The sequence below is a fragment of the Narcine bancroftii genome, chromosome 3, assembly GCF_036971445.1.
Source record: "Narcine bancroftii isolate sNarBan1 chromosome 3, sNarBan1.hap1, whole genome shotgun sequence".
NCBI lineage: Eukaryota > Metazoa > Chordata > Chondrichthyes > Torpediniformes > Narcinidae > Narcine > Narcine bancroftii.
Window position 1 is genome coordinate 157757429 of NC_091471.1, and position 19582 is coordinate 157777010.

General features: G+C 46.2%; 1 protein-coding gene across 3 annotated transcripts in view; it reads left to right on the top strand.

Annotated features, from left to right (window-relative positions):
• Nucleotides 1-19582, top strand: part of btc (betacellulin, epidermal growth factor family member) — a 77711-nt gene that overhangs the window by 14988 nt on the left and 43141 nt on the right. For all 3 annotated transcript variants that reach the window (XR_011353869.1, XM_069925552.1, XM_069925551.1), the window contains exons 4-7: nt 2288-2626; nt 8092-8193; nt 13953-14058; nt 14532-14678. Coding sequence is in view for 2 of the 3 variants with exons in the window: in XM_069925552.1 (XP_069781653.1) it covers nt 2578-2626; nt 8092-8193; nt 13953-14058; nt 14532-14678 (404 nt within the window). In the remaining variant the exon portion in view is untranslated. The remainder of the gene's footprint in view (nt 1-2287; nt 2627-8091; nt 8194-13952; nt 14059-14531; nt 14679-19582) is intronic.

A 19582-nucleotide genomic window follows, 5' to 3' on the forward strand; every position in this document is an offset into this window, starting at 1 on the left:
CCCCACATCTCCATCGGGCACACAAAACTCAAAACGGTCAACCAGTTTACCTATCTCGGCTGCACCATTTCATCAGATGCAAGGATCGACAACGAGATAGACAACAGACTCTCCAAGGCAAATAGCACCTTTGGAAGACTACACAAAAAAGTCTGGAAAAACGACCAAATGAAAAACCTCACAAAGATTAGCGTATACAGAGCCATTGTCATACCCACACTCCTGTTCGGCTCCGAATCATGGGTCCTCTACCGGCATCACCTACGGCTCCTAGAACGCTTCCACCAGCGTTGTCTCCGCTCCATCCTCAAAATTCATTGGAGCGACTTCATCCTTAACATCGAAGTACTCGAGATGGCAGAGGCCGACAGCATCGAGTCCACGCTGATGAAGATCCAGCTGCGCTGGGTGGGTCACGTCTCCAGAATGGAGGACCATCGCCTTCCCAAGATCGTGTTATATGGCGAACTCTCCACTGGCCACCGTGACAGAGGTGCACCAAAGAAAAGGTACAAGGACTGCCTAAAGAAATCTCTTGGTGCCTGCCACATTGACCACCGCCAGTGGGCTGATATCGCCTCAAACCGTACATCGTGGCGCCTCACAGTTCGGCGGGCAGCAACCTTCTTTGACGAAGACCGCAGAGCCCACCTCACTGACAAAAGACAAAGGAGGAAAAACCCAACACCCAACCCCAACCCACCAATTTTCCCCTGCAACCGCTGCAACCGTGTCTGCCTGTCCCGCATCGGACTTGTCAGCCACAATCGAGCCTGCAGCTGATGTGGACTTTTACCCCCTCCATAAATCTTTGTCCGCGAAGCCAAGCCAAAGATATCCTATATAGTATCAATGTTTATTGACATAATAGGTACCGTTATTAGGCTTTTATTATTATTATTTGTCTCAAAAACAAATCTATTTCCAAAGGTCTAAAAAGGGTTATATCTAAAAAATGAGTCATTTCCAGAGGAAATTAATATCCAAATCATGATGAAGCACATCAAATAATATAAGAGAGCACAACTTTTATTGCAGTTTGTAAAGAGTTCATCTTCCAAATAATTACCACACATAAATACATGCTCCGTTAGTTTCTGTTTAATTTATTTCTATGGAGCTGGGATGTTTCCTTGAATGTTAAAGGTTATTTGTTTGCTCGCAATATCCAAGTAAATTTGTAACATATCCTACAGTCATGCAATCTTGTCCAGAGTAAATCTTCCAAGAAAATGTTTGCTGTAACAATTTATATCCAATTTTAGAGGAGAAATATATCATGTGTCTTACCTTATAAACTGGAACTAGGGTGGCCATTCCAAAAGGAGGACATGGTCATAGATTATTTTATATATATATATATATATCTATAATGCAGTCCAGGCACCCACCATTCTCTGTCTGAAAATCTTACCTCTCATGTCTCCTCTAAACTTTACTCCACTCACCTTAGTGCTGCGGGCACAGTTGCTGAGAAGGGTAGGCGTTCATATGCTATGTTAAAATATTTAAAACAGCTTATACATACAGTGTGTTTGCCTTTTTTTTTGTTTTTGCAATACCGTTTAAATCTTAATTAAAATAAATATATTTTTTAACACACTGAATATACATGGTAACCTATGACCATATTCTCCTTTGGAATGGCCGCCCTCCCGAGTCACTTGAATCTTGACTGAAGTGAGGAACAAGCAGTAAAAAGACAGAAAACACACACTTCTGAATCTGTCTTGTGCGGAGGTCTGTTCGGAACTGTGACTAGGGGCTGAGCGCCAAGCCATTTATATTAAGAGACGGCCAGATGAGCAAGTTAGGCCTGAGATATGACCTCAGATCCACCCTGACCTCAATGGGTTGGGAAGTCTCCATGGGCTACCTGGAAACATGTGATATCCCACTAGTGGGCCATGGTCCACTGATTGGGAACCACTGGCCTATATATATATAGTGCTTATGGATATGGATATGACACTAATAATGTGAAAAGACTGAAGTTTTTGTAAATAAATTATTGTAAATAAAGTTTATTTTTGGAAAGAAAATGGTGGTGTAGCAAATTAGAGGATTGATGTGACAATGTGGAGAGTATTGTAATGTATGGATACTACATTAAAGATGCAAAAAGACTTTGCAAGGCTTTCTTTTGAACATTGTTTTATTGTGAATAAAGATAATTTTTGAAAAATAAATGCTGACCCAGCCTGTAAAGCCCACATCCCTCGAAAACAGTCTCCATCGCCTCCCTCTCCTCCGTCTCACATATTTATGCACTTCTCCATCCTTCCAGGGATCCGCTCTGCCTCACTGGGAGGGAATTCCCCTTTAAGCGCATCTCCCAGTTCACTCAAAGCAGCCTGATGTTCAAGGACTGAACGCAGGAGTTGCGTCAGGCGGTGAGGATTTGGACGCCGTGTCCTCTCCGCGCCGCACCGAGGCAACGCTGCAGCTGTTCACACGGCCGACCGACTGACTGTCGCGGCTCCGACACCGACCGGTGCGGGACCCGTCCTTTCGGAGAGGCAGCGGCTTCGTCCCGGGATACGGACTGAACGGCGGCGGCGCCCTGACAAACCAACCATGAGTCGTGGGTACTGGGGCAGAGCCTTCAGTCTCGTCCTGGTGACAGGTGAGTTGGGGATGGTGGAAAAGGGGCAAGTGAGGATAAGGGAGGTGGAGATGGAGCAGGTAAGGGATGGAGAAAGGACAGGTGGGGGAGGGGGTGTAGGAGGGACAGGTGGAGAATGGAGGGGGAGTGGGGGATGGATGAGGGAATGGAGGAGGGGCGGGGGGGGGGGGGGGAATGAGGAGCAGGTGGGGTGGCGGAGGGGCTGGTGGTGTGTGGAGGAGGGGTGGTTGAAGGGCCAGTGGGGAAGGGGTGGAGAATGGGGAAGAGGGGTGATTGAATTGGGAGGAGGGGTGGGTGAGGAGGAGGTGGGTCATTGGGTGAAGGGAGGGAGGGAGGGAGGGAGGGAGGGAGGGTGGGTGGGTGAGTGAGGAGGAGGTGGTGAGGACTGGGCAGGGACAGTTGCGGGGGGGGGGGTTCGAGGGGAGCGGATAGGTTGAGAGATGTATACAAACAGGGTTCTGGATATGTTGCTTGGATCTGTGGCTCTCCTGCAACCTAGTGTTAAGCTTGGGCTGAGTGCAGGAATTGGCGTAGATTTGTACCAAGCTTGTTCTGTACCATTGAAGCCACAGCCTCTGGCTTTGGAGACTAGTCTGGGCATCATCTGTCCTGATGTCTCAGGAGTGAGCCCTGCTTCCCGTTACTGCTTCCTGTTGGTGAACCTTCCACATTAGTTGGTCTTTAGCTCCTCTCCAACCTTCTGTCCAATCACATCAGGGCTCCTCCCAGCTTCTTTCCCCCTTCATATATGTATTAGTGTCCCCTTTGGACTTTAGTTTCCATAAGGGGTCCTGACCTAAAACATACACTGACCTTGGAAGCTGCTGACCAACTTGGTTCCTCTAGCAGTCCCTTGCTCAAGATTTCAACTTTTACAGACCTTGTGTTTCTCCAAATTTCCTGATCTAAAGGTTCAGAAATTCTTCAGATCAGAAAAATTTTGGTTGATATTCATTCGGATTTGGATGCTTTCTCTCCTTTCCCCATACTTTCCATCCTTGGTCTCCCTCTGCACTGTTCGTCAGATTGAAGTGTTTTTCTCAGCAGCTGAACAAGAGTGAACGCAGTGCGAAGTGTTGTATATACTGAGCATCTCAGCTCTCCTCCACTTAACACTGAAGTGTCTCAGCTTTCGCCTGCCTTTGCAAGACTGCCACTGAACTATGTAGATATTGTCCGTAATAGATCCCTTTGTTGTATCAGCAGATCATCCATTCCTTCCCCATTTGGGCCTTTAAAGGCTAGCTGGTGAGAAGTCAGAATCTTCCTGTGAGGATTGAGAAGGGTGGCAAATCTAGGGACTCTGGATGATGGAAGATGTAAATTTAGTCAAAATTAAAAAGTTTGTTTATATGCCACATTACACTTAGTACAGTGAGAAAGGTTCTTCTGTAAGCAGTCCAACCAGTTTATCTCTAATGTACAGCCATGTAAAGAGCACAATTTACAGAGAGTAGGATATGACGTCTGAGTGGGTTTCCTCTGGGGGCTCCAGTTTCCTCCCATCCTTTAAAGTCTACTGGGGGTTGTAGGTCAATTTGGTGTAATTGGGTGAAAGGGCCTGTTACTGTGCTATGTCTAAATTTATAATTTAATGGAAAAGATCAATTAGCAAGGGCTAATAAACAAAGCTGGAGAAACTCAGCAGGTCAAACAGTGTCTTTTATATAGCAAAGGTAAAAATGCATAACTGACGTTTCAGGCTTGAGCCCTTCATGAAGGTATGGGAAAATGTTGGCAGGCATCCAAAAAAAGATTGGGGGGGGAGGGGTGGTCACAAAGGCAGGAGGTGATAAATGGAGGAGGGAGGGAGGGAGGAGGAGGGGGAGGGGGAGGGAGGAGGAGGAGGAGGAGGAGGAGGAGGGGGAGGGGGAGGGGGAGGGGGAGGCTGCAGAGATTAAGGGAGTACAGTGCCCAGACAGAAAATCAGTTGTTGTTCCCCCAATTTGTGGATGGTCTTGGTGAGACAGTACATAAGGCTATAGACAGACATGTGAGTGTGACACAAAACTGAAATGGTTGGCTACTGGGAGGTCTCAGTCACTGGTACAGATGGAGTAAAGGTGCTCAGCGAAGCGATCTCCCAATTTGCGCCTCTTCTCTCTGTTGTAGAGAAGGCCACAAAGGGAGCAGCAAATCAGTCCTGCAGATACACAAGTGAAGTGTTGCTTTCAAGTGAAAGGCCTGTTTGGGGCCCCAGTCCAAGGTGAGGGAGGAGGTGTGGGTGCAAGTGTTGCCCCTCCTGTGGCCAGGGAAAGGTGCCTGGGTGGGTGATTGGTGGGGAGGGATGAGTGCAGAAGGGAGTCACGGAGGGAGCGGTCCCTATGGAAGGCAGAGGAGAAGAGAAGATGTCTGGTAGTGGGATCCTGTTGTAGATGCCAGAAATTCTGGATGATATGTTGGATGAAAAGGCTGGTGGGGTGGTAGGTAAGGATGAGGGGCGGATTCTATGTTTGTTACATCTGGGAGCAGAGGGGTCCAGGGCAGATGAGTGAGAAATGGAGGAGATGTGATTGAGAACTGAGCTGATGGTGCTGGAGGCGAAGTCACATTTGTGGAAGAAGGCAGACATTTTGGAAAATGTGGCCATGAGAGCACTGTTATGGGGTTCATTCCGGAGCCTGATGGCTGAAGGGAAGAAACTGTTTTTAAGCCTCTTGTGTGCGTGCTTTCTTACTCTTGAGCTTTCTCCCCGATGGGAGGAGGGAGTAGAGAGTGTGATTAGGGTGTGATAGGTCCTTCAATGTATTGGCTGCCTTTCTGAGTTGTAGATGGGTCCATGAAGGAGAAGAAAGTTAACGATGAGTTTATTGTCATACACATCGTACAATGTGCGTATGCACTGAAATCTGAAAATTACTTGCAGTAAACTTTCTGAATGAAATGAAAAGAGTCAATAAATACATGAGAGATGAGCCTTAGTAAGCTTTCAATGTTAAAGTTGTTTCTGCTATTTTCACAAAGTATGAAGTTTATAGGGTTTAATTGTGATTATAGAATCGTAGTGTTATACAGCATGGAAATATGCCCTTCAGCTGACCAAGGTGCCTTCCAGAGCATCAGCCTGCATTTGGACCTGTCTAAATATTTTTAAAATGCTGTAACTATCCCTACCTTTCTCACTTCCTTTGGCCCTTTGTTCCACACACCCACTGCCCTCTGAGTGACAAAGTTGCCCCTCAGATCCTTTTTTAAATCTTTCACCTCTCGCTTTAAAGCTATGCCTTGTTCGGCTCTTCATGGGGTTGGGAAGCCTGGATCATTCACTTTATCCGTCCCCCTCATGATTGTATCTCTCTCTGATCGGTCAGCCTCCTTGCTTCAGGGAATAGACCCAAGTTCCCTTGCCTTTCTCCGTAACTTGAGCCCTGATAGGACAGCAATAAATGTCATTTCCCAGGATTCGAAATGTAGCAAAATGAAGCCACCACTTATTCTTAATAATTTGAACAACATCTGACCAATTTTGAGAGAGTGATTTGTATCCAGATTTTAGGAGATTGAGCTGTTGCTGTTTGTCTGCTAGTGACCAAGGATTGATAGAATGGGAGGCCATTTCTCCCTTGAGTTTATTTGTACCTAATCTCCATCCTTCCTTCCTCCTTTAACCTTTAGTGCTCTTGCCCAACAAAGCCCATCAATCCCAGTTCTATTACTTCTGATTTTCCAGTAAATCTGAGCACAGCCAAATGTCAGCAATGATGACGCAGGATTCTCTTTTGTTTTCAAATGGGGGAAGAATATTGTCCAGGATCTTGAATGATTACTACCCCCTTCATCAAGATGAGCCAATCTAAGAGTGCAGAGGGTTTAAGTTCACCATCTGTAGTGTTGTACCCCCTCAGAAGCTCAGTGAAATTTCAGCTTGGAAAAGGATTGTCCCTGTGAACATCTCAAACCACATCAGGGTGGCATGGGTCAGAATGCTATTTACCCAAACCAGTAAACCTAGTTACAGTTCTTTCCCCCATAATATAACGTGCAACTCTGTTGTTCATGTTTATTATGAATTACCATAAATTTCCAGGAAAGAAATCCTTGTTTTAGCTTTGGACTGGGAACTGCAAACACCTGCATCATCTTCCTGGTTCTGTTCTCTCCTATAAATCACAGCCCTTTTTAAAATTCAGCAGCGAGTTAATGATCGACTGCAGGCAAGGAAAGTTCTTGTTTCCTACTCTGCCATTGAGTGGGTAAGAGGTCATAGTCCTGTAAACCTCTCCTGGTCACTGACATTTAAAAAAAAGGACTCACAATTTGCATAGTAAGGGGGATACAATACACTGATCTATAGATTCTCCACTCTGAGCAGTGAAAAATCCCTAAAGCACTCGGCCGTGAATCTAATTTAATTTAATTTTAAATTTAGAGGTACAGCAGGACAACAGGCCCATCCGGCTCATGAACCCGCACCACCCAAATACACCCGTTTAATCAATGAATCTACTAATCTTGTGTGTTTGGAATGTGGGAGGAAACCGGAGCACCTGCGGTAAACCCACACAGACACAAAAAGAACGTACAAACCCCTTATAGACAGTCATTGCAATGGGTTTTCAGATGGAATTGCATATTCAAAGTGGGATTGTACTTTAATGTGTTTATTGTAATTTATATTTCTCCGCTGGGAGAGAAAGAAATAGAAAGAAATGATGAGATGATGGCTGTAATTTGTGTGATGCATAAACATTGAGCAGTTTTTGAAACCCACTATTCTATATAACTTTTCTTTCCACTCACATACCACTTTAAGTAATCCCTATGCCATAGCTGTTCTGTGATTAGTAAGGGATTGCTCAAGGTGATATGTGACTGCTCTTGACCCAATAGTTAATGGAAATATTTTGCTTGAGAAATATTGTCATTGGCCCATTTCCTTTTGAGTTAGGAAACTGTGCACATAACGAATCAATTAGGTGCGATTTAAAACAGTGGTTTTCAAACATTTTCTTCCCACCCACAAACCACCTTAAGCAATCCCTTACTAATCACAGAGCACCTATGGCATAGGGAATACTTAAAGTGGTGTGTGAGTGGAAAACAAAAGGTTGATAACCTCTGGTATGAAATGTAGAAAAGTACAGTCGAGAAACAACCCCTTCAGCCCATGTGTCTACCAAACATAATGCCCAAATCAAAGTAAAATTCAGCTGCCAACTTGTGATCCATAATTCCTCCATCCCCTGAATATTAATGTTCTTTAAAATTGACCATAGTAGCTGCCTCCACCACTACTACCCCTAATAGCCCTTTCCAGGCACTTGCAGCCCCATTCCCCTTCCTTTCCATCCACCCTCCTCTCCCCGTCCAGAAAATACATCCCACGTTTGTCTAACCTCTTCCCATAACTTGTACCACTTTTCTCAATCCTCTGCATCCTTGCTGTAATGGCATGACCAGAATTGTACGCAATAAGCCAGTGGTTGGTTTTTCTGTTGGTAAATTAAAGGACATTTCTCATCTAGGTTTCACCTGGTGTAACCAGTTGGCTACTGCTGTAAATTCTACAAGCTCCGTGCATGGAGAGAAATATTTATGTGGACAGAGGCATCAGATAAATTGTACAGGTAAGAACACTGACCTGAAGAGTGTATTACACAATGAAATGTTACTCTGGTTCTACTTGTGTGCTGTGGTGAAGTTTGCACGACCTTGCAACTGTTTGTTTCTCATATACAGAAGATTGTGGGTGATTCAAGTCCTGGTGATTATAGGAATTGAGTGGCTTCGTAGAGAGAAAGTGAGTGGTTATCTGGAACATTTTGTTCCAGCTGCTGATCTTGGGCGAGTAGATGGACGTTTATTGAGTAAACATTGGGTTACAGGAATTGCGAGGCATCAACTACAAAGAAATCAAGCAGCGCAAAAGGCTCATGATGTTGAGGCTTTCTGATGGGTCAGAGGTTACTAGAATATTGTGTTCAGATAAATATCTGGGATTTGTAAACTCCAGTTGAATGTACTGAGAAATGTGAATTTTAGCATGGTCATATTGATGTTCTCTGTTCATTTCTTATCCTGAGTGCTTGAAATATAAGGGGCTAGCTAACCTGAGACTTTGCTCTCTGGAGCATAGGAGGCAGGGGAGGGGGGTAGGGCTTGTACATTTATAAAATCATTAGGGGCATGAAGAAGGTCAAACTCTTTTATCCCTAGGGTATCATAGTCTAAACCAGAGGGCAGTGCATCCTACTTTGGACAGAGAATGATGTGTCGACCTATGTAAACCTAATCCACATCAATCTAATCCTTCCCTACCTCCCACCCATAACTCGCTATTTTTCTTGCATCCATATGCCCATTCAAGAGTCTTGAATGTCCCTATTGTACTAGCCTCCACCACCATCTCTGGTAATACATTCTAGGCACCCACCACTCACATATATTTTTTAAAAAATCCCATGGCATCTTCCCTAAACTTTCCTTCACTCACCTTAAATAAATTTCCTCTGGTATTTGCTATTTTCACCCTATCTAAGGCCCCCCCCCCCCCCCCATAATCTTATACATCTGTTAAGTCACCTCCAAAGACAACAGCCCTAGCTCTGCCATGAGATATGCTCTCCAATCCAGGCAGCATCCTGATACATCTCCTTTGAAAGCTTCCACATCTTTCTGGTAATGAGGCGACCAGAACTGAACACAAAACTCTAAGCAAGCACACTTGAACTGAAAGCTTAGCATTAAGACATTTTGATTCTTGAAGCTCTAAAGATGCTATGGCCTCAGTATGTTTAGCTGTCCTCTCCATATTGCTTGGTAATGTTGACATCTCAAAGAACCTGAGGCAAGGTTATTCTGGTTTTATGATTACATTATTGCCTTGCTATTTCAGTGCTAATTATAGACTGTAGATCATTACTGTGAGTCTTGACCTTGTACTTGCAATGTTATTTGAGTGTCAGATTGTTGTCATTCCAAGGCTTCTGGGAATTTTAGTCACATTTCCACAGCCTCCCTGCTGTTTTGTTAAACTTGTTGAGGGGCATACTGAATGAATAAATTGTTTTTGTTTTCAAAGGCTTTAAATGTTCCTGAGAATAGTTTGAACCAAGTGCCCTAGTCGTCAATGGCCACATCTGACTGTTCATCTCAGCTTTCCTGACCCCAACTCCTCTCCCTCTTTCAAGAAAGGGTGTGGGTGTGTGTGTGTGTGTGTCCCAACCGTCAGTTATTAATTTTATCTTTACTATATAAAGGAGATTATTTGACCTGCTGAGTTGCTCAAACTTTGTGTTTTTACTTCAACCACAGTGCACACTTCCAACTTTTACTTGGGTGGGTGGATAGGAGTGGTGCATGGGGGGGGGGGGGTGGTGGGTAGGGGTGCATGTGGGTAGGTGTGTTTATAAATTTTTTTAAAATCAAGGAAGATATTTCTGCCTTTTAAATGTACTCACTCTTGCCTTCAATTATATCCCCTAGTATTTGACATTTCCACCTTCCGGAAGAGGATTCTGATTGTCTTCCTTGTATATTGTCTCCTATAATTTGACAGACGTCTTTCAGGTCTCCTCTCGGCATCTGATGCTCCAGAGAAAACAGCCCTAGTTTGTCCAACTTCTTCTAGCTCATGCTCTCTAATCCATGCAACTTCCTGGTAAACCTCTTCTGCACCCTCTCCAAAGCCTCCACATTTTTCCTATAAATAGGACGACCAGAACTCCACTCAAAGTAGCATGACCAGTTTTATACGGTTGCAGCACAGCTTGTAGGATGAAGATTCTGAATGTCTGATGATCTTATACTGCTGATACTTCTCTGTATCGGGAAATGTCAGCCCAGTACATGGTAAAGATTGACCGATTCTTAAGTGGGGCAAGGGTGGGGTTGAGTTGGGACGGCAAGATATCTGACCCAGGTATCACCTGTAAAATCAGCATTATGGTGGTGTGCTGAGACAGGAAGTCCTGGGCATGAATCACTGGGGTGCTTACACATGGAGTGGTGCCAGTGGACTCTCACGACGAGGGGTACATATCTTTCAAATAAGGTGGGGCCCCTGACCTCTATGCCACATCAGAGATACCTTACAACATTTCAAAGCAGATCACTTGTTCTGTTCTCATGCTGAATATTTATTGTAACCTGTGTATTATTCTGTTCCTGGGCATCACCAGCATATGACACAGGCAGTAATCCTGAGTTTACAACTTGCTCCCTTGATCTAAAACACAGAACATGCCCTTCACCCATCTTGGACAAGTCTGGCATCAGTCCCATTACCTGCATTTTGCTTTTTTTCACATAGGATTACTGTGAATATTTATTATCTATGTATTTTGTGTATTTATTATCCCTTTTTGTTCAATTCTGGTCCCAAATCACAGGATGTGGAAGCTATGGAGAAAGTGCAGAGGAGATTTATCAGGATATTGCCTGGATTGGAAAACACCTTTTATGAAGCAAGGTTAGCAGAGCTGGGACTTTTCTCTTTGGAGAGAAGAAGGATGAGAGATTACTTAATAAGGGTGAGACTAGCAAACACCAGAGGACATCTGTAAAAGGTGAGGGGAGGAAATTTTAGGCGAGATGTCGAGAATAAATTTTTTACACAGACAGAAGTGGGTGCCTGAAATATATTGTGAGAAGTGGTGGTGGAGGTTGGTACAATAGGGACATTTAGGCACCCTGAGTGAGAGGTATGCAAAGTTTAGTTTGTGGAGTAGGTTTACAGAGGTTGGCACGTCATTGTGGGTTGAAGGGTCTGTGCTGTGCTGTAATGTTCTGTTCATTTAATTCAATTAAGTTTACTCTTTTTTAAACAAGTACTTGTTCAGTTGTAAGAATTTTGGTGCATGTGTATATTACATTGTACAATGTGTATGACAAACTCATTAACACTACCAAATTGGGGGAAACAAATCACTATCTCATTTTCCACCGACACCCTGCCCCAGGAATTAACTGGGAATTTATTGGGACATGGTCCAGTGGAAAAGGAAAGTTATCCGAACGCCGGTGTCAAATGATGTCATTTGACATCTGTGAGTCTGTACACCAGAAGAAGGCACCACATTCCATTCTACTCACTGAGCACCTGACAGTCGCCTGTCCATGGCAGTCTGTGGTTCTTTCTCTGGCCTGGTCAGCATCTCAGCACCCACAAGTTGGAAGCAACTTGTCCCCAATCCTGAGGCCTGTTGCGCGGAGTTTGAGACATGCAGACAGTAGATTCTCGAGCAACCGACAATCTGCTGGAGAAACTCAGCAGGTGGAGCAGCTTTCTATGGGAGAAAAAGAATGCCTGACATTTCGAGCCAGTAAACATCTCCCCTCTGCCCTCTCAGTCTTGAAGGGTTCTGACCCAAAATGACAACCATTCTTTTCCCCCCACGGATGCTGCTCAACCTTCTGAGTTCCGCTGGTAGATTGTCGGCTGTTGTAGGATCACGTTGTGTATCTCAGTTGCTCCTTTTTCTAAATACGGCATCGAGTGCATTTCTACAAGTGCATCGGGATTTTTCTTCTCTCCGAAGAGAAAAGCCCTAGCTCTGCTAACTTTGCTTCATAACCGAAAGGGGGGTGAAAAATGACAGATATCCTTTCGTAAAATGAAAATAGATGGTACTTGTGAATAAAGGAAATGGATCTGATCCAGAATCATTTGCAGTTGGAGGAATGTTTCTCTGGCGACTGGCTGCAAACATCAACAAGCTAGAGTTCAATGAGTGCAGTGCTGTTCCATGTCATTGGGTTTCTTTGGAATTTTTGTATCTGTGAAATTTGACTGTTTGAAGGCTCACACTCATTTGATGTGTTTAGCACTAGAAACAAAATAGTTACTAAACCTTTTGATCTATTACACAATGGCCCTAAAATGTAGTGACATTTATAAGAAAGTATGGGTGTGGTAGAAACTGAAGCCACGGTGAGTGAAAGATGTTAGTTGGCATTGAGAATGGAGCCCCTCCTATTGTAAACCTGTATCCATGCCAAAAATCTGAAAAGCGTGAGGTTGTAAATTGAAAGCTTTTGATTTTGCTGTGACTATTATAAAGGAAGGCAGCATAGCACCAATCCTTTGACAGTTTCTATACTGTTAGGGGCTTGAGAGGAGATTGTTTTAGACATTGGGAGATGGGGGTGCACGGGATCGGGGGGGGGAATGAGAGAGGGGGATGTGTGTCTGTCTGTCTGTCTGTGTCTGTCTGTCTGTCTGTCTGTCTGTGTGTGTCTCTCTCTCTCTCATTGGTATGCAGTGGAATTAAATAATCCAAAAAGCAATTTGGAGCCTCATGTCACAGGGCTGAACCTTTCTGGCATTGCTGTTTGAACACAACAGAATCCCATAAATAGCCATCAGCAAGAATGGAATCACCACTCACAATTGCAGCAAGATGTCTGGGACAAGTTGGCACATCAGTGTTCTCTCCTCCCCTTCACAGGTTTCCACAGCCAAACCACTGATGGAGCCATCCCACCCAGAACGTACTCTCTTGTCCCTCCTTGAATTGGAGAGAGGCTCAAAAATTTAAAATTGCGCGTCAACAGTTTCTTCCTCACTGCTATCAGGTTCCTGAATAAATCCCGCAACAGTGCCCTTGTGCTGCCCTTGCTTGGTGACAAATAATTCTCCTTTGCATTGTTTTCTATACTGTGTAAATTGTGTTCTTCACTAATAATAAGTTTATTGCCATATGCATTGTACAATGGACACATGCACCAAAATTCTTACTTGTTGTCACCGAACAGTCATTTAATTAAAAAAACCAACTACAATGGTATACAGTAAACTGAAAAGAGAGGATAAATACAAAAATAGGTAATAAATATTCAGAATTACATAATGCAAGAAATAAGTGTCATTATAATAGTCCAGACATCCTTTTGTGGTGTCTGAGCAGTCTCTGATTAGTGTTGCAAGGGGAGGTTCAGGAGACTGATAGCTGTCAGAAAGGAACTGTTCTTGAACCTTGAGGTACTGGTCTTCAGGTTTGTGTACCTTCTGTTCAAGGCAGAAGTGAGAAGGGATCTTCTTCAGTCTGTAAGAAGTTAGTCCGTTCTCCCTGTGACTGCATAGATTTCCTCTCAGTGCTCCAGTTTCTGTGGTATGCAGCTATGTGCAAGCTGACCATTGCAAGAAGTGACCTGCTGATTTGTCATTATTCTACTTCAATAATCAACAACTGATTAGTTTTTGGGGTTCGGGTTGCGGTTCCAGTTTCCTTTTCCCGTGACTGCAGTCAACCAATAACACAAAACCATCTCCTTGTTGAGCTCCTCCAGCACTTTGTATATTACATCATTTTCTTGTTTGTCAGGATAAATTTCTCTGCATGAATCTAATGTGAATTTTTCTTGGTCGGTTCAAATTTTCTTACAGAAGCCTCCCAGTCAAAGCACTTCAGCAAGTGTCCAAAGAGATTCGAGAGTTACTGCATCCAGGGTCAATGTCGCTTCATGGTGTCTGAAGAACAGCCTTCCTGTGTGTAAGTTACAGTTATTGATGAGAACTGGTTAAAGATTTTTGGCCTTATTACCTGTGATTCCACCTCCATTGATTCCAGCTTGTGTAACCCTCTCTCCAGCAACACAAAGAGCTGGAGAGACTCAGCAGGTCAGCAGCATCCATGGAGAGCAATAGGCAGTCATCGTTCTGGGCCTGAGTCCTTCTTCAGGAATGTCAAAAATCAGGCCAATATCGAATGAGGTAGAGGAGGAGCACAGGCTTACAGGTGAATGCCAGTGGGGGGGAAGGGGGGGAAGAGAGAGGGCTGAGAAAGATGCTCTCTAATGCAAGGGAAGGGGTGGGAAGCTGAAGGGAGAGAATTGCCTTAGTTAGCCATCCCCTGGAGTTATTTACCATTTGTTCCTGGTTGGAAAATAACTTTCAAATTCTGTCACGACTTTTGGTTCCAGAAATATATTGCAAAACCAATTAGTGTGTTCTTCTCTTCAACAGATGTAAACCTGGCTACACTGGATCTCGTTGTGAAATGGTGGATATGCTCTATCTCATCAGCAAGCAGGACCAGTTCATCATCATGGGTCTGGTTCTGGCGATGATGGTGCTCATAATCCTGATAATTATCATCTGTATTTGTGTACAGTTAAGTGTTAATTCACATTTAGTGATATCCTGAGAAGTTGAAGAGTTCTTGGAAAGGGCACATTGTTTTCTGGGACCAGTAGGAGAGACAAAGCTTGGACCTGATGGGATTTAGAAGAATATATGGGTGCTGCATTGAAGCATACAAGCTGACATAAGATGCTGGAAGAACACAGTGAGTCGACCAGCATGAGCGGGAGAAAACAGCCGACCTCATCTGTTTTCAGTAGGTCTGGTGGCCAGATGTCATGAAAGCGGATCTCCCCATGCAGAGTGGCGTGAGTTTAACCGGTCCATCGCTTCTTGCAGCAGTTTGATCCACCCCTTCAATGTGTGGTCGTGTGTTAGCGTGCGCAATTTTTATTTTGAGACCATTCATCGTTTCAGTGAGTCCACATGTCTGTTGGTGATGGGGGATGTGCAGCAGCCCTGAGATGCCAGCCTCCACAGCTCAACTCTGTTGTATTTTGGCCCCTATAAAGTGTGAGCCCCAATCAAACTATACCTCCCATAGGAATCCATAAATAGAGGAGAGGTTCGTCAATCTTCTAATGTTGTTGTCTTGGTCGGCCCTTTCACAGGGCACTGACACCAAAGTAGGTGTCCACCATCATCAGGAGGAAGCTCTTTTTATTTTGGCGTAGGAGAGGGCTGACGTAATCTACTTGCCAGACTTGGCCTGCTCCCATGCCATGACGGATACACCCCAGTACACCCGTTGGCCATACTTGCGGTTTAGTCTGCTGTCCACACCTCGTCATGAGTAGCCTACCGTTACATGTCAATGGACCCCAGGTGGCTGCTCTTCCTGTGTGCCCATGCTGCCAGGGCACTGGAATCTGTATTGTTGGAGTGGTGGAGGCTGAGCTGATTTGTGCTGCATGGTTCCCGGCAGCATTATGTGCTGCCTCTGCTGTGTCCCTATTCGTATGGGCGTCCACGTGGTGAACTGTGAGCACCCTCTGCCCAGCCTGCTCCCAGATGTATTTCCAGTGCTGTTGACCCCTAAGCAGGAAGCTGGGAATTTCCCACCCTACCTCATGCCAGTGGGCCATCCACACTGCCATCCCGTTCTCCACTGCCCAAGAGTCCATATAGATACAGTGTGGACCTGTCATTTCTTTAATTATGACCTCCCCCAGCCCCACCACTTCCTAAGTCAGGGCCTTACCATTGGCATGGTTTAGGGCCACTGCTTTCCATAGCTGCCTTCCATTCTTCCAAGGACTCGAGCCATTCCTGCTGCTGCTGATCATTGAGGGAGTCAAGTGGCTGACTCCAGGATACAGGAGAGGGATGCACATCAGGGACCTTGGGAAGGGGGCTGTCGCTCTTGGAGAGGGACATAACTTGTTCTTGCAGCCTGCTGACTGCCTCCGTCCCAGCCTCTGTCCAGTCTGCGATGTACCACCTCTATTTTACAATGGAGGTCTGCTGGGTGTGGCCCTCTTTGTGGGTGTCATCAGCGGACTTGACCAACCACATGATGGGAAGGTGAGACTGGAGTATTACTGTCTCAGTGGCCATTTGGGGCTTAGTGGCGAGGAGCACCAGATAGCTCACCAGGAGCTGGTGTTCAAAATGGCTGCAGCGGAAGGTGGGCTTGAGGAGGGTTTTTGTCCAGAAGCTGAGTGGAATTCTGTGGCCATTGATTTTCTGCCAGAGACTTCACTCAGCCATAATGGTGGTGGTGGAAACTTGGCAATCAAAGGGGACCCCTGTTTGGTGGGAGGCTTGTGGCAGTCCCTGCTCAATGTCCTGCCCAGTCATGTCGAACAATATCTGCTTCTCAGGACCCCAGCGGACGTGGCTTTCTTTCTGGATACTGCATAAAGTGGATGTAGCAGCTTGGTAAGGCGGGGAATGTGCTGCCACCAGTTGCCTAAAAGGCCAGCAAGGCTCTGGGTGTCGGCTTTACTGGTGGGCACCACAATGTTAAAAATGTTATTCTTTGCAACCTCTGTAATGTCCCTCTGCCCTGAGTGCCATTGAATATCCAGATAGAGGATCGTCTTGCCCTGTACCTTCTCTGGGTTGACTGCCCAGCCATATGCATGGAGTCCTGAGATCAAGGACTCTAGTGTTTGTGCCACAATCTCTTCTGCGGGATCCTGGAGTAGTATATTGTCAATGTAATGGGTGATAACGATTTTGGGGGGAGGGCAATTTTTTTTGCGCCGCAGGTGATTAATCTGTGGCAGACTATGGGGCTGTGAACGTATCTCTGGGTCAGCCAACATAAGGTGTATTGGGAGCTCCCCAAGTAAAGGCAAAGTGGTCCTGTAAAGAAGGTCTCGAGGGGATGGAAAAGAATGTGCTGGCGAGGTCCTCCACAGCGAACCAATGCTTGGTATCCCTGCCACCGATGTCTTCCACCAAGGTGATCACATTGGGACTGGCAGTAGTGGGGGGGATTTTATTTAATTTTATATAGTTGATTGTCATGCGCCTGTGCTGTTGTTCTTATGGATGGGCCAGACTGGACTGTTGGAGGGAGATACAGCGAGTCTAATTATTCCCTCTGAGAAATGCCTCAATTGCTTCGGCAGTCTCTTTGGTGCCTCCCAGTACCCGATGATGACGGGTGCAGACCACCTGAGGGGGGGGGGGATGACAATGAATCCATTTGGCACCTCTGACTATGATGGTCGCCTGGGTGACCCCAAAAGTGAATTTCCCCTCATCAGTACACAGTGACTGCCCATTGAGTACATTCGTGCCAAGAATGCACTCGGGGGAGGCTGCCACCAGGACGGGGAGGCTCGCTGCCTATCTGATGGTGAGAAATGAGCCCCCAGCCCCTTTTTAAACCCTATGTCTCCACACCTCTGGGTTCCCAGTATCAACCAGCACTATCCAGTGCTGGGTATTCTCCTTTTCTCAGTGCACAGCCACTGGGATAAATGGCCTCTGGTCACCCAGATGGGACAGGAATGCTGAATGGATCCATTGGGGATCCTGGCCAGTGTTCCTTCCAAGCTGTGTGCATGGGCACAAAACGACTGTGCATGTACATAGGTGCATGAATGTGTGCTTATTGATTTCCCTTGTGCTAGCTTAGAGGGATCACTGGTGCTGGTCTCCATCCTATGGAATGGCGATGTAGGTGCACCACACTATGTGGGGGGGGGGGGAGAGTGACTGGGGTGATGGTGTATTGGCCATTTCGTGACACACCAAGGAGATCATTTCTGCCGTGAGGGTAGCAGGGACTGCATCTGGTGAGGGAGGAGCAGAAGGCTGAGTAGTCTGGGGCAAAGTGGGCTGTGCATTTGGTGTTCCGTCCTTCCAGTACTTCACCGCCCCCCCCCCCCCCCCCCCCAAGGCACCTGGCACACTGCAAATATGGTGGAGGTGGAGAAACTATGGATGCAGGCACAATCCACATCAGCACGCATTAGGGCAAAGTACATTTCCCTGTAGGCTAGTAGGAAAGTGGTCTCACTGACCTTGATGTCAGCATGGCAAACCTGTGCAGGGAGCCCCTGAATGGGTGCTCCTGGCTCCATGTACTTGAGCCCCTTCAGAAGAGTGATTGCTTCTCAGACAGTCTTACCAGTCACTGGTCCCTTCAAGGGCAAGACCATTCTCTTGAGTTTGGGATGGGTGGTGGTTACCCTGGCATCCTTGGGGGTAGTTGCACCTGTGGGCATCCTTGGGGGTAGTTGCACCTGTGGGCATCCCCATAGATGGCAGTAATGAGCCCATTCACTCATCACATGCCCTCACCAACTATGTGCCACTGCGGTCAGCTATTTGGGTCCCAATGCAAGAGTGGGGAACCTGACCCGCATCACAGCCACCACCCGTTCACACAGGGTGAGCTCTCATCAATCCCTTCGGGCGGCACCTGCAGGGAGTTGTTCACTGCTGTGTTGATAGGCTGCCCAGGGCACTGGCATCCCACAGCTGGAGCAGCCATGCAGCCAGGTACTTGCCCAGCTGCTGGTGATATCCATCTCCCAGCCTGGTTAATTCCTTGGTGGAGTAGACCCAGGTCTCTGACCTTGTAATGGGCAATTGCCTGTCCACTCACCCTCTCCCCATTCTTGGCTACCTCTCTGTCGGGGAAAGCTGACAGGATCCTCATGGCAAGTCTGGGACCACGTGATCATTGGCCAGGCTTGCAGGGTCTCAGGTGCGCAGAAGGGAGGATATGTACAAAGGGACTCAGCCTCCACTTGGTCATCATCATCCATCCACATGTCCCCATCCCCCGACCATATATCACCCTCTCCTACATGCATGATAATACCCTTGACTTGATGACCTGCCAGCTGAATTGCTGGGCCGTCTGCAGCTGATGCGCTTTGACCAATCAGCAGGCAGTCTCAGTATATTTAGCCTTGAGGCTGACGATGCACGCCTCCTGCAGTTAGTTATGGTGCTACTTCAGGGACACTATTTGATCGTATTTCTGAACACCCTGCTTTCTTAAATTCTGAGTGATATCCCACTAGTGCCTCAGCAGGGATATCAGCAACCATAGGGCTCCCCACAACTCCCCCTGGCTTCAGGAAATCTTGATTCCTCCAAGAGGAAGGCCATGTGGTACCCAATCTTTTCCCTGCAGGGGTTCAGCCTGTCGTCCCAGTCGACCTCTATCGCATGGCCCGCTTGCCAAGCTGCTAGCTTGCTGCACTGCTGACTATTTGACCAGCCGGGGATCCTAATTTCTATCCCCGAAGTTCCTTTACAACCTCCTGCAGCCCCTGTTCATATACACACACACACACACACACACACACACACACACACACACACACACACACACACACACACACACACACACACACACACACACACACACACACACACACACACACACACACACACACACACACACCCCCCCCCTATATCTGGCCAAGACTTCTTAAAGTGCCAATTGTTATGTGAGAAGAGGA